Raw genomic sequence first — 15,737 nt, forward strand, 5'->3', positions numbered from 1 at the left:
ATTCGTTGCATCGGTGGTCGATTTAGCAAGTCTAGTGAAGACCCACTAAATTGACCGCAGATCGCACTCCCATTGACTCCTGTACTCCACTTGAATGAGAAGTGCAAGGGGTGTTGACGGGAGAGCGTCTCCTGTCGACATAGTGTAGTGTGGACCCCACGGTAAGTAGATCCAAGTTACATAGTTATTCACGTAGCTGAAGTTGCGTAACTTAGATCGATGTCCCCCCATAGTGTAGAGAAGGCCTAACCCTTATCCCAGAGATTGGACATTCTTCTTAACTCTCCCAGTGTTGAATCCTTGTACTTTTATTTGAGAGATAAAGGAGCTGCAGTTCAAGTAAGACAGGTCTATTTTTCTTGCTTGATATCAATACATATTCACATACATAAGACGTAGCTCCAATGAGAGCTAACTGATTACATCAAGAGAACAGACCCTCTTTAGCTCTTATGCGTCCTCCAGTCAAGACAATTCTTTTTGTTGGTAGACTGAACCCTGAACTGCCCAATACATCAGAAGTTTTTCTAGGCACAAAGAGAAGCAAAAAAACAGACCAACCCACAGAATGGGATTTCTCAGTCTCTCATCCACAGCATTTAAATTGTAAAGATCAAGAAAAGGACTTTATTACAATTTGCAGAGAAGTCTGTTTTCACAGTACAGTCAACCCTCTTACAGTCAGATGGTTTGTGGATGTTGGAGTCTCTGGTTCTCCTCCATTTTGGGGGGTAAAAACTCGGTTATTTTTTTGTTTGTTTGGTGGATTTGTACTTACACAGCCTATGAGGGAGAGGCTAAAAGACAGGGGCAAATCCTCAGCTGATGTAAATTGTTAGCTCCTCTGATTTCAATGGAACTATAATAATTTACACCAGATGCTGAACTGCCCTCTTAGTGTTTACCTTTGGGCATGTCTACACTACAAAATTAAGTCACCCTAAGTGATGTTAATGTACAGCCACCGCAGTAATTAAATCGCATTTGCATGTCCACACTACGCTCGTGTCGGCGGTGCACAACCTCACCAGGACTGCTTGTACTGATTGAACTGTCAGTGCGGGGCATTGTGGAACGGCGTCTGAAAGGCAGCAACAGTTGATGTAAGCAATGCAGTGTCTACACTGACACTGCATCAACCTAACTACATTGACCAAAGCGCTACGCCTCTCATGGAGGTAGAGTTATTAAGTCTGTGTAGTGGGTGAGTTACATTAAAAAGTAGTTCCTACCAACAGGCACTTACAGAGTTAGGTCAACATAAGCTGCCTTATGCTGACTAACTCTGTAGTGTAGACCAGGGCTAAGTGTATACATTTTTACGAAAGACACTGGTCTGAGTTGTTTAGTCCAGTATTTCCGGATGTTTCACCCATCCTGCTACATACTTGTTCAGAGCAGCAGCAAAGTGGATCTTGTTTTAGGAAAGTAGCCCGACCCTTCCAAGGTACTGTGGAGTAGCATAATCCAGCAGTTTCACTCCAGCTAAGCAACAAGCATTTGGACATTGGCAAACCACCGAGTTATCTTGCATAGTTTTTTCAGCAGAAAAAATTTCAGTCATCATTAAGGCTGCGTGTCCGTCACGGAGGTCACAGATACTGGTACTTTCAGTGACCGCTGTGATTTCGCCCAGCAGCAACAATAGTTTGGATGTGGGAGGGGGCTCAGGGCTGGGGTGCGATGCTTACCTTGGGGGGGGGATCCCCAGAAGTGGCCGGGATGTCCCTGTAGCTCCTAGGCAGAGGAGCCAGGGGGCTCTGCGCACTGCCCCTGCCTGCAGGCACCACCCCCGCATCTCCCATTGGCTGAGGTTCCTGGCCAACAGGAGTTGCAGAGCCGGCGCTCGTGGGGGAATGAGGGGGGGCAGCACATGGCGCCCCTCTGGCCTTCCCTCCCCTTCCCTCCTCCTAGGAGCTGCAGGGACATGCTGGCCGCTTCATGGAGCTGGGAGCCTGCCAGCCCCGCCAACCCTCTCCCCTCCCCCAAGCACCAGCAGGGATCCCAGGCTGCACGCTCGTGCCCTCCCCCAGCACCCACAGTGGCCCTGGCCCGCCTCCTTCCAGAGCACCCCCGGCCCAAGTTTTAGTTAGGGGTATATAGTACAAGTCATGGACAAGTCATGGGCCGTGAATTTTTGTTTATTGCCCATGACCTGTCCATGACTTTTACTAAAAATACCCATGACTTAAGTGTAGCCTTAGTCATATAATATGGAACAGGTGTAATGACCCACCTTTGAAAGGTTTTCCAGTGGGAGGATAAAATCAGCAGCCAGCTACCATGAGTGAAAACAGGATGGCTTGCAAAAGAATTAACATTTACATTGGAAAACATTCTTTTAGCCAAGTCTTTATCATGTTAGAAAATATACATTAAAATGGGCTGCTTAGAGGAGAAGCAGATACTTGGCAGCATGTCCAATAAAGCAAGAGTGGGGTCATTTTAAAAAGGAGAATATGAGGATTGGCAAACCTATACATATAGAGTAAATAATGCAAGACACAGAATTTTCAGGAAGCTGGACCAACCCTGGCGCGCGCACACCCCTACTCACTCACCCTTTACTAAGACAACTGATGATGGCTGAAGAACTAATTATATTTTATTCACCCATTAAAAAAAAAAAAAAAAAAAAAAGGTTACCTACTGCAGGCAAGGGGCAAGAGTAGGTGTTTGCAGAGCTGTACTAGCACACTTAGCACTACAGCACTTGACAGCCACAGCCTGCCATGTGCTTTACAAAGGTGGGTGTGTATCATTACACTCCAGTTTACAGTGGGGGGGGATGATGCACACAGAGGGGCAAGTCACTTCATCAAGGCCACATGGAAGACCTAGCTTGTGCCACTGACTTGCTGATTATCAGTTGTGTGTTCAAGTCCCCAGATCATGGTGCCTACCTTGATAGTGGCCCCATATGAAAGGTCTGGCAGTACCTGCTGCAGTCTTGCCACTTTTAGTTTCTTCAAAGCATGGCCACAATAATTTATTTATAAACGAAACATTCAAGGAATCCAGAAAGCAAGGACCTTCCAGATGGGACCCCTGTGGAAGGAGGACAATTTTCCCACCTATGAACCTTGACAATATCCCTTTAAAAAGGTCATTTGGGCCAGGGTGGGTTTCTTAATCATTTTTATTTTTAAAAAGAAACTGCCAAACGCGACAGCAGGACAATGGGTGTGAGTCAGCAACATTATTTCTGGACCACATACACGATTAATAAAAAACCATCAGCAATTTTAAAATAAATATGAATAACGGGGTGGGGAGCAGGAATGGGAAAGTTAAAATTCTCTCCAGTGAAAGAGACGGACGTAAATGCTGACATGATGCTTCATGAGGAAGAAATGGGCTTGTTTGGGCCCGACCAAGCCTGTTTAGACACCCTTTTATACAACTCCACAGTTCTACAAGCTGCTGTCAATTTAATTTGAATCAGCCTTTGTGGCCTCAGCAAATTCAAACTGGTCTGGACACTCCTTGTTAATGCTCTGGGCTGGAAAACTATTTCAGCTATTGTAAGATTAGTTGCTAAGCAACCCAGCCCCTTGATTTTGCAACCTGTGTGGCAAGGGAAGAGACAGAAGGAACTGAATTTCATTTTATGCAACAATAAAATATCATCTCAAGGTGGTATTTGCTAGAACAAGTAGACGGAAGAGCCCTTTTCGGAAGGGTGCAATAGTTCCACAGATCCTTTACGAAGCAGTAAGCAAAGGTGCAAGGTCTTGCTCAAAGTTGCTCCACTGAAGAGGCTGTTAGCAAAAACATCACAAATAAATAGGTACTCTCTCTGGGGAACTCTGATAGCTTTGTACAGTGTGTTGAGATTGGAAACTTTTTTTTTTTTTTTTTTACAAGCCCAGACACAAAACAAAGAACCCTTCCACACAAAGCAACAAGTATACCAACGTAATGAAATATAAAAACTAAATTGCACTGCACACAGATTTTCCAGATAAACTCAAAATAACTGAACATAGCCAGATCGTACAAACCGTTAGTTAAAAAAATACCTTCTCGGATATTTTGAGAACAAAGTTGAAATAGAGTCTTCGTGCAAATGTTCACCCTTGATCTAGCCGATGACTTGAAAAATCATCACAGATGTGTTAGCTCCTTCCTTATCTGCCATATACACACAGCGTTTATCTTCTGCAATACGATTAGGGTTAGGAAATCTGTTTCTTCAGTAAATACCACCTTTTAAGTTCCACTGACGTATCATCAAGACACTACTGGTGTCATATCCCACAACTGTTAAAAATAATAAGAATGCATGTAATATCACAGGGGAAAGCATTGTGTTCTTCTGTTAAAGAAAAGCATTAGGTTTGAAAACATTTGACATCATTTTAACTCATTTAAACAACAGAGCCTTCATTATGAGAAGGAAAACAAAAAACATAAAACCAAGAACACAGCACCTTTGCTTACATGCCTGATGAGCACTACGAGCTATAGTCCTTTCCTTTTGTCAAGATAAGCTACATCTAGATAGCTAACCTCTATTTTCCTAGTGTTGATGCACCCACGGTTTCAGTGTAAGAATTATTTTTAAGTTGCACAGGTGACAAAATCTATCTTCCGTCACTATTACACAAAACAGTCAAGGCAAATGGGTAGTGTATAGAAGACTGAATTTGTACAATGATTTTTTGTGCTATGAGAACTTTAAAGTGTATTTTTAAATGAAATTTGAGACATTTACTTAAGACAAAAACATTCCACCCTAGCAATCTACTGAGGTTGTACACCACTTATTAGCACTTAACATATTTTCAGTTTTTCAGGCACAAGGATACAGAACAATTCCTTCAATTCTTTACCTGTTTTGATTTTTTTTTTTTTTTTTTTTTTTTAAGAAGTTACTGTTTTATTTCCTCCCATTTCTGCCACCTCAGAGCTCCACATATGAAGCTCAGTGAAGTGATTGGGTTTATGAATTTCTTGCTCGTGGATGGGCAGTGACCTGAAATCAGGACTGGCCAAGATAAAAGACAAGTTACCTTTTCCGTAACTGGTGTTCTTCGAGATGTAATGGAGATGAGCAACTCATGTTAGCTGTGTGTGCTCACCACATGCACTGGTGCCGTAAGTTTTTCCCTCAGTGGTATACATAGGGGACCGGCTCTGGAACCCCCTGGAGTGGTGCACGTATGCTGTGGTATAAGGGGCGCCGCAGGCTCTCCCCACCCCCTCAGTTCCTTCTTGCCGGAAACTCCAACAGTGGGGAAGGAGGGCGGGTCATGGAATGGACATGAGCAACACATCTCGATGAACACCAGTTACAGAAAAGGTAACTGTCTTTTCTTCGAGTGCTTGCTCATGTCCATTTCATGTTAGGTGACTCCCAAGCAGTACCAATGGAGGCGGGTAGGAGTTCATGGACATGCAGCTTGTAACACAGCTCTGCCAAACCCAGCGTCATCTCTGGCCTGCTAGGTGATGGCATAGGGTGCTGTGAACTGAAGACCACATCGCGGTTCTGCAAATGTCCTGAATGAGGACATGCGCCAGGAAGGCCCACTTGCACGCTCATCGAGTGGGCTCTCACCAGAGGCGGCGGTTGGACCTGCGCCACCTCGTAACAGGTCTGGATGCATGAGTGACCGGGGTCCAAGTGGGGGCCAGCTGTGGACACTCAATTAGGGTGAACTGTAAAGAACTGGGTAGACAATCCCCATAAAGCTGGTGGATATTCCAATACTTAGATTCACCATAAAACATTCAGCATAAAAAACAGCTTCTTTATTACCTTACTGGTTACTCAGAAGTCCAAACAACACAGTTCCCTTAAAGTGATCCAGCCTCAGACCTCCACCCAGGTACCCAAGTCAAATATGATGATTTCTGAAAATCTTATTTCATAATATAAAAGAAAAGGTTCTACCAATCCCAAAAGATCAGACACATTACCTCCCAGGTTACGGAATATTCCAGATCTTACCCAAATACATGCTTACAGCCAATTCTTATTAACTAAACTAAAATTTAGTAAAAAACAGAGTATGGTTAAAAGATCAATCTACATACAGACATGAGTTTAGTTCTTAAGATTCAGATTCACAGCAGAGATGGTTAGCTTTGTGGTTGCAAAGAGTCTCTTATAACCTATGGTTATAATCCAATGTTTATATTTTAGGGTGATCCAGTTAGAACTGGGATCTCAGTCTTTACAGCTCAAGCTTCTCCTGTATGAAGCCTCAAGCAGATCGGAGATGACAGAATCAGGACCCAATGGTCTTTTATACAGTTTTTTAGCATCCACTTGACCATGCAGTCCTGGGTAAACAATAGGCTTTTGATGTAACCTTCTGTTTTCTAACTACCACCAGTAATTAGTTACACAAATTAACATAGGGCAATTTATCCATTAGGCAGTCTATCACAAACTTCAAAGAGACATATAGACAATAACATTTCACCCAAGAGTCATCTAAATGTTAATATTCCCTTTTGATCTCTGAATTAATAGTTATAGTGACAGACAGGAACTGTCTGTTTACACGGGTAGCATCCAAGATGCACGCAATTATGCCCAAATAAATTTGTTAGTCTCTAAGGTGCCACAAGTACTCCTCGTTCTTTTTATTACTTCACAGGTTTGCATTTCAAAGTTCTAGCCTATTTACTACGAAGGGCCTTAATTACCATTCGCATACCTTTCTAGCATGACTTTAAAAGTCGGCTTTGAGTCATCCAGCCTGCAAGCTGTTTAACCCCTTCTGGCCACGAGTTTATATTCTGTATAAGATTCGTTGCAAGTATATAACAGTGGTAGAAATAATGGCTTGCATAATTATATTTTAATCAGACGTCACAATGAGGTAATCCAGTTGGAGGTCCTCTGAGAGGACACCAGAAGGCCCTTCATCCTGTCCGCTGTCGCGATGAAGAGCTGCATCGACCTGCGAAAGGGCTTGGTATGCTCCAGGTAAAACACCAAGGCATGGCGGACATCCAGGGCGTGTAGCTGCCTTGCCTCATTGGTCTTGTGCGGCTTAGGACAGAACACCAGGAGGAGGATGTCTTGTTGATATGGAAGAAAGACATCACCTTTGGCAGGAAGGTCAGATGGGGTCGCATCTGTAGCTTGTCTTTGTAGAAGACCATGTAAGGTGGTTCTGAGGTTAGGGCTTTAATCTCCGACACTCATCAAGCCGACGTCACTGCCACAAGGAAGGCGACTTTCCACGATAGGTGGGAAAGGGAACAAGAGCCCAAGAGTTCAAATAGCAGACCCGTGAGTCTGGAGAGAACAAGATTGACATCCCATTGCGGGACAGGATTCCTAATGAGAGGGAAGAGCCTTTCGAGGCCTTTCAGGAACCTGGTGGACATCTTGTGTGAGAACACCGATCTACCCTGGATCGGCAGATGAAAAGCTGAGATGGCAGCTAGATGAACCTTAATAGAAGAGAGGGCCAAGCCCTGATTCTTCAGGAGGAGCAGGTATTCCAAGATTGACTGCAGAGAAGAGCGTGTTGAGGAGATGCTACGCTCAGATGCCCAGTGGGAGAACCTCGTCCACTTCGCCAGGTAAGTCGCTCTAGTGGAGGGTTTTCTATTTCCCTAAAGGACCTGCTGCACCTCCCTGGAGCAGGCTCACTCCTCCAGGTTCAACCATGCAGCATCCATGCCGTGAGGTGGAGGGAGGAGAGGTTGGGGTGCAGGAGGCAACTGTGGTCTTGCAAGAGAAGGTCCAGGAGGTTGGGCAGCGGCCCCGGGGGTGGGGGAGCTACTACCAGATCCAACAGCGTACCAAACTAATGCTGGCGCGGCCACGCTGGGGCGATGATGACTCGAGCCTTGTCCCTCTTGATCTCTGACAGGGCTCTGCTGACGAGCGGGATGGGTGGGAACACGTACATCAGGACCCCCGACCAGGATAGGAGAAAGGCACCTGGGAAAGCAAGGCCAAGGCCCTGCAGGGAGCAAAATTGATGACATTTCCTGTTCTGTCTGGTGGTGAACTGGTCCACTCGGGGAGTTCTCCACCTCTGGAAGAGCATCTGGACCACTTCTGAGTGGAGCAACCACTCGTGGTGAGAAAAGGACCTGCTGAGACGATCTGGCAGCGTGTTCCTGATGCCAGGAAGGTGATAGGCCTCGAGGTTGATCACATGCTGGATGTAGAAATGCCATAGGTGGAGTTCCTCTTAACAGAGGCCGATGAGCATGCTCCCCCTTGCCTGTTGATGTAAAACATCGAGGCCGTATTTTCCATCAGCACTTGAACCACTCGGCCAGTTAACTGCAGGAGAAAAACCCAGCAGGCTAGGCGAACTTCCCTGAGTTCTTTGACATTTATATGCAACATCATCTCCTCTGTGGACCACGTACCTTGTGTCCACATCGTGCCAAGGTGCGCTCCACAGCTGAGGTCCGAGGCATCCAATATCAGCGACGCCGAAGGATGCGGGCTGTTGAACTGATACCAGTCAGCTCTGGGGAACCAGGGCGCAGTATCTAGCCTGTCTGACTCATGAAAGACATGCACCCCACCCCCCGACTCTGCTTGAACCAAAACCAATCAGAGAAAAGGCTTGCAGAGAGCAGTGAAAGGCGTTAGGAAACACACCTAGACCCCTCCTGACAAGGGTGACAAGATTAAGACATCTCCATTTGCATACAGAATGGAGATCAGAGACAACTCCCCTAGCCTCATCTGCATGAAAGATGGGACAGGGATTAGCATACAGAATGAAGAACAGAGAACCGCACTGAACTCTGGGACCAGAAAAAGCAGGGAAGCACTGCATCATGGGAATCTCGGCTCCAGATGTTAATGAATGTATGCCTGCCCACACCCAGCTCAGCAGTTATCAGACCAATTCTAGTAATGAATCCTTGATTGATATCCAAAATACTGAAGCAGCCTAGTTGCATTGTGAGCTCCCTGGAAGAAACCACCACCCATAGCCAACAGTGATCAGCTCCTATTGTCTAGCCTAAAGAAAAACCCTTGAGTCATCAGTTTACCCATAAACAAGTCTAGTGTTCTCCCTTGAACCATTGTTGTTTCTCTACAAAAACCCCTACCTATGTTCAAGTGTTCTGATGCTTAGATCCAAACTATGCATCAGTTCCACTGGGACTCCATCTTCTCCTGACTGATTGTGCTGGTGGCTCTGCCTGTCTCCAGCACTCAGGACCCTGAGCTACCACCTGGGAACTCTGACCCAGTTCAAGCCTCATGGAGTGGGTGAGATCCCCCCTCTTTCTCTGTTTTCCTTTCTACCTTAGGTATTAACCTTTAATAATGTATGTTATGTTGGTTTAGCCCTCCTTGTGTGGTTATCACTATTATTCAATAAGTAACTTTTATGGTTAAGCTGGTTGCTTCTCTCTCTCTGAACTTTACTCTTTTGTGTTTTTAGCTTCCCTCATTTACTCTACAGCAATGCTTCTTTTACCTAAGCTAAAGATCCCTGCAGCGCCCAAAATACTGTGGGGTTTGCTCATCAAGTAGGTTACTACCAGTACAATTGTGATGTGGGAGTGGGGATAGGGCCATGCTGAATCTGGGACACATAAGGGTGGCACCTTGAAAGTGCTGCTTCATCCAGCCCATTGAATCCAGGGATGTATAAGGAGGTCAGCTTGAAAGTTCTGATTGACCCGGTCCGCTCAGACTGTGTGTCTGTGTCTCTGTGTCTGTGTTCGGGTCTGGAGGAACATAGCCCTAGGGAACCTAGGTCTTGCAGGATAGCTCCACTGGGAGGAGACTTGCAGAAGGCAGAAGTAGAGTGCCATATGAAAACACACGTGACACAAACAGTATGTTGAAAGAATTACAGAACACCCCCCCCCCCCCCCCCCCCCAGAAGAGTAACCTGAATAAATGAACATACCCCAAAGTAATGGGCAAATCTGGTAACAGAACGGGATCCATCCAGGACTGTTCCGGGGTTAGTCCACCACTGCAACGCAGTCAGTACCTCCAATGGACTGGGCATAGACCATAGCCAGCCATTGCTGGAGGGGTCGCATCTGGAGGATCACATGCGGACGACGTACATGCACGTTGCCATGTGGCCCAGCAGCCGTAGGCAGACCCTGGCCGTCCTGAGAAAGAATGCAGAGACTCCGGCGATGAGTCTGTCGTGTGGCAGAAACGCCTTTGCCCTGGAGGAGTCGAGGACTGCCCCGATAAACTATTCTTTGTACAGGGACTAATGTTGATTTTTCCTTGTTTATCAACAGGCCCAGTCTCCTGCATGTGTTCAGCAGCATCGCGATGGTGTCCTGGACCTGGAGTTACCCTTGACCAGCCAGTCATCGAGGTACGGGTAGATCAAGATACCCCAACACTTGAGATAAGCCACCACCACCGACATACATTTTGTAAACACCCTTGATGCCGTTGCCAGGCCGAAGGGGAGTACTGCGAACTGGTAGTGCACTGTGTCCTTGAAAGATCACTACATGAAAGTACACATCCTTCAAGTCGAGGGCGGCTACCAGTCTCCCAGATCCAGGGAGGGGATGATGGAGGCCAGGGAGACCATGTGGAACCTTAACTTCTTGAGATACTTGTGAGGGTCTTGCAGGTCCAGGATGGGCCTTAGACCTCCCTGGGCCTTCGGGATCATAAAGTAGCAGGAGTAGAACCCTTTGCCCCTGAGGTCTAGGGGGGACTTCTTCCACAGCCCCTGCCTGTAGCAGGCCTTGCACCTCCTTATGCAGTAGACTCTCGTGAGAGGGGTCCCTGAAGAGGGATGGGAGGGAGGGAGAAAACTTGGAGGGTATAGCCTTGCGCCACAGTATTGAGACCCAACGGTCCAAAGTTATAGACGCCCAGGCTGGGAGGAAAAAAGAAAGGCGGTTGGAGAACAAAAGGGGGGCAGGATCCAGGACAGTGGCTGGAATGTCACCCTCCAGCGCACCCTCAAAATGCCCGCTTCGACCCCTGCTGGAAGCAGGAAGAGCCGGCCTGTGTCGAGGTAGAGGGTTGCTAGCCCTGACGGCGTTTGTAGCCCTTGTCCTTCTTCTGGAAGGGCTCTTGGCCAGGCTGACTGGGCTGCTGGTGTGGAGGCTGTGGCTTAATCCGCTTCCTCTGCTGCCCTAGGGTGTATAGGCCCAGGGTCTAAAGCGTAGTGCGCGACTCCTTCAGCCTGTGTAGCTTATTGTCTGTTTTCTCCGCAAACAGGGCTTGACCATCTAAGGGGAGGTCCTGGATGGACTGTTGGACCTCCACCAACAAGCCCGAGGACTGTAGCCACGCCGCCCTCCTCATCGTTATGGCTGAAGCCATGGTCCATGCCGCAGAATCAGCCGCATCCGAGACTGCCTGCAGTGCCACCCTCACCACTCCCTGCCACTCTTCCAGGATGGCCTGGAACTCTTTTCTGGGGTCCTCCGGGAGGGAATCGGCAAATTTGGCCATCAATTGCCAAATATTAAAATCATAGCGGCCCAATAGGGCCTGATGATTCGCCACCCTCAGCTATAGGCTTGACGACGAATAAACCTCTCTCCCAAAAAGGTCCAATTTCTTCGCCTCTTTATTTTTGGGAGTAGCCCCCAGTTGTCCATGGCTCTCCCGTTTGTTGACTGCAGACACTACTAATGAGTTTGGGGCAGGGTGGGTATAAAGATATTCATACCCTCTTGCAGGCACACAGTACCTGCGTGCCGCACACTTGGAAATAGGGGGTAGTGATGAGGGGGTCTGCCAGAGGGCCGTGGTAATTTTTGCCACCCCTTCATGTACTGGCAGCGTGACTCTAGGTGGGGCTGCTGAGCTGAGGAGGTTGAATAGGGTGTCCGAGGGCTCCTCTAGCTCCTCTGTCTCTAGCCCCAAGTTTGAGGCTACCCTCCTCAAAAGCTCCTGATGAGCCTTGGCGTCGTCCTGGGGGACTGTAGGCGGGGGTCCAATGATGGCCTCATCAGGGGATGAGGAAGAGGATGCAGGTACAGCAGGAGTCACTGCCTCTGTGCCCTGCTCGGCATGGCCTTCTTCCCCAGTCTGTTGCACCTAAAGGGTCCCATGCCCAGGGGCCTCCATCTCAGGTGGTCGGGAGACCATGGCAGAGGGTGACGGAGACTCGCGACACCGATTTATGGCCTGGGATGGCTACGTGAACCCGCATGGGTTCCAAGGGTGCCACGGCATGGGCCATTGACCCTGGGGCCACAATAGTGCTGGCAGTGCCAATGGAGGACCTTGGCCCACCTGCAGGGGTTCTTAGTCTGACTCAGAACCTGAGGATGGAGGGCCATATTCCAGAGACTGGGACCGCATCAATGCGGGCGTCTTGGTCCCAGCTGCATCCACTGCCATGCTCCGAATGGGATCTGTATGTGGGCAACGATGCACTGCATCGAGATCCTGGTGACCGGCGTCAGAGTTCGGTGGATCCGCAATGGTACCCTGGCGATCCACGCCAAATGTTTCCCGACCGGTGCCAGTCCATAAAGCGGGAGCAAGAGCGTGACCGACACCACGACGACAAGCGTCAACAGTGGTACAATGACCTCTGACTATAGGCTGGTGACTGGTACCGAGAGTCCCGACAGAGGCTTCCGTTGAAGTGGCGTCGATCCAAAGGCGAGTGACGCTCCTGGTACCGGGGTCACGGGGATGAACGTGCCTCAGTAGGCCTACGCCATACCATCGGCAACCAATGCTCAGAGCCCACAGAGCGATGGCTCGAGTCCAGAGACCGGCACCAAGGGCTCCAATTGGTAGGTAGCCCTACGTCCGAGGTGTGGTGGCTCTGCGCAGGCGAGCACCGGTGGGACACTCCCTGAGGTGGAGAGCAATGCCGCACTGACGGGAACTGAGGTGGTGATCCAAAGGCAAGTTTACCCCTTGACTTGGGAGCTACTGTCGCCTGTGCGGACGGCACCGGGAGGGACAAGATATCCTGCGCCACCTGCAGGGCCTCCTGGGTTGATGGCATTGCCAGGTACCGGACTCCCGTGCCACTATCTGGAGTGGCCGATGCATCCCGTGATGGGCTAAGATGGGCTAACCCACACAACTGAAGCTGGGGCCTGACTCTCACTTGGAGGCGATGAGCCACCCTTCGTGGGTCTAGGCTCGCCTCCTGCCCTCTCCTTGCCCTTGTGATCAGGAGAACGACTTCTCCCGGTCTTCCTCTTTTTACTGGGTCATGCCAGGGAGGTGGATCGTCATCTGACGAAAGTACCCGCAGGGCGCTCTGCACCGATGCCGTGATGCTAGGTGCGGAATCCAATCTCGGCTGCTCCAGTGTCTGTGTCAGCGCCGACTCCATAAGGAGTACGTACAATAGAAAGGTTCGCAACGAACAGTTCTACAGAAGGAAAGGTTTGCCAAAGCAAAGGAACATTCCAGTGCCACCATTGGCGGTAAGAAGGAACTAAGGTTGGAGGGTGCCAGTGGCGCCCCTTATACCGCAGCAAACACGCGCCACTCCAGGGGGCACCAGAGCCCGTCGCCTATGGATACCACTGAGGGAAAAACTTCCGGCACCAGTGCATGTGACGAGCATACACACCTAACATGGAATGAACATGAACAAGCATTCAAAGAAGAAACTGGCATTTCAGATTAGCATTGCACATTTTTTTCTTACCAACTCCCTTGTTAGTACTAATACTACAATAGATAGCATATGTTTGAAATAGTAGTGTCCTTACTCAGATGGAAAGTTGCAAAGGAACTTACTGACTTAGGTGTAAAATTAGTCAGTTAAAACAGTGTCCCAGCCAGCCTGGTGGATACCACGCGCAGAATAACCAGTTTAATCTGAAACAGGTCTTCTGACCCTCTGCCATGCTGGCAGCAAGACAAGGCCAGACACTTATGAGAGAGGAGAATGTGTTGCATCAGCATAATTTTCTGATCAACAGGGTGACATTCAAGAGAATTTTGTACCAACTCCCTGGTGGAACAATTCCATTGTAGAGGGCACCTGCTTGTGAAAGGAAGGAGCAACTCCCAATGGAAGGACATTGATGATCCCTACTGGGCAGAAAATCTCTGAATGGCTGTGAAAAATACCTGGTGAGAAACAGCAGTGTATGAGAAAATTCTCTAGACCATGAGTCTGTCATTGGCAGGAAAGGGAGACTTAGGCCTGAAACCATGTGGGAGGAGGAAGGGACATGGAAAAAGACAGAAAATGAACTAAAGCAGTCTTCTTAGTCTTACCTTAATAATCTTGTCTGTCCCGGAAGTCAATAACCATCCCCTGGTTGCGTCAAAGTGTACATGGACAATGTTGTGCTTACTGTCATGGAAAGTAGCTGTGGGTGCACGTCTAAAGAAAGATCAAAAATCAAGAATCAAGGAGACAGCGACTGCAGTATTACCCTGAACTATTCAGAGGAGGAAATAAGAATTTGAACACTAAAGTAAGTAATTGATTTTCTTCAGTGACTCAACTTAATTATTGAGCGAGAGGAGATGGCTTCATGGTCTCTCTAGGGCTATGCCTACACGGCACACCACTAGTGGCAGCATGTAGCTACATGCTGCAGTGAAAAGTGGGCTGCTCCCATGCTGCGGTGTGAAGCTACAGGTGTCAGTGAAAGGCTCTGGCAGAGGGGAGTTGCTGCTGCTGCTACTGGAGCCTTTCCCGGCTTCCTCCCTCTGCCAGAGCCTTTCCTTGCTGCCAGAGTCTTCCATGCGATAGGGAAGCAGCGGGATGCTACACTGCTACTTTTAGTGGTGTAGAGGGGGTAGGCGCTGCTTGGGAGTGTAGAGAGCTGTGGAGGGGACATACCCACAGGGTTCAGGCGTCTTTACTCATCTAAGCAGTGCTTCCCCATCTACACTGCTATTTATACCTGTGCTAGGGATGTGTGCAGTATAAACATAAGGACCGTGCAGTTTAGACACACCCTATGAAGGATGACCTGTAGTTCCCTGGAACCACAGAAATTCCTTCAGAGATAGAAAAAAATCGAATTTCCCGGGCAGTTACTGTGCAGGAATCTTTCAGATGAGATATTGAAAACGTAAGTGTACCTGCTTTCGTGTGGACAATGAAGATACCAGGGCACTTTTGATCTTTCCTTGACCAATATTGCATTGCACTGTGCATCCCCCAGGGGTGTCCGAGTTTTAGTAAACCACAGAAGATAGAACTGGAACACACCTTATGAGATCATCCAGTACATCTCCACTGTCCAGGCAAGATGGTTCCCTACAGCACCTTTTCCAGTGTTTCGTTCAGCGTCCCAAACAATGGGGTTTCCAGCACTTATTTAAAAAGACTATTCTATAGCCTAATGGATTCCATTTTCAGGAAGCTTTTCTTTCTAGTTAGCCTAAAGATGTTTCTTTTAATTTCATCCTACTGCACCTAATTATACCCTGCTTTACCACATTAAATAAAACAGACACCACTAAAAAGTCAGTTTCCTACAATTAATATAGTTATGTGGTATGCCAGGTAAATGCTAATTTAAAAAAAGTTATCAGCACTCTAACCAGCCTCTTCCTTTGGGGTATTTGTAGATGGTTGTCTTTCCCACAGCCACTTAGCTGTCACTCAGCCAAATGGGACAGGCACTGACTGAAGGGAAAGTGAGTGGGCCTTGGTGAAGAAGTATGGTGCTATGACAGAAGCCCATCCTGCTGTCTCTGGTTTTAAGGCCCCAGGCTGAAATCTCTGAAGCAGTGTGGGCTTCATCTCTCAAGAGACAATGAGAGGTTCACAGAGATGGTCATGTTTAGGGTTACCATATTTGAACTTTAAAAGAAGAGGACACTCCGGGGGGGGGGGGGGGGG

At 48.0% G+C, this 15,737-nt stretch overlaps 1 protein-coding gene across 3 annotated transcripts in view; it reads right to left on the reverse strand.

Moving 5' to 3' along the window:
• Window positions 1–2,802: 2,802 nt before the first annotated feature.
• LOC112104761 (WD repeat and FYVE domain-containing protein 2) overlaps window positions 2,803–15,737 on the reverse strand; it is a 115,789-nt gene continuing 102,854 nt past the window's right edge. For all 3 annotated transcript variants that reach the window (XM_024197280.2, XM_026653667.2, XM_024197281.2), the window contains 2 exons: window positions 14,153–14,261; window positions 2,803–4,263 (listed from right to left, as the gene is read on the reverse strand). In XM_024197280.2, the coding sequence (XP_024053048.1) occupies window positions 4,234–4,263; window positions 14,153–14,261 (139 nt within the window). In that variant the 3' untranslated portion in view covers window positions 2,803–4,233. The remainder of the gene's footprint in view (window positions 4,264–14,152; window positions 14,262–15,737) is intronic.

This window comes from Terrapene carolina, unplaced genomic scaffold (genome assembly GCF_002925995.2).
Source record: "Terrapene carolina triunguis isolate 2854851 unplaced genomic scaffold, T_m_triunguis-2.0 Scaffold142, whole genome shotgun sequence".
NCBI lineage: Eukaryota > Metazoa > Chordata > Testudines > Emydidae > Terrapene > Terrapene triunguis.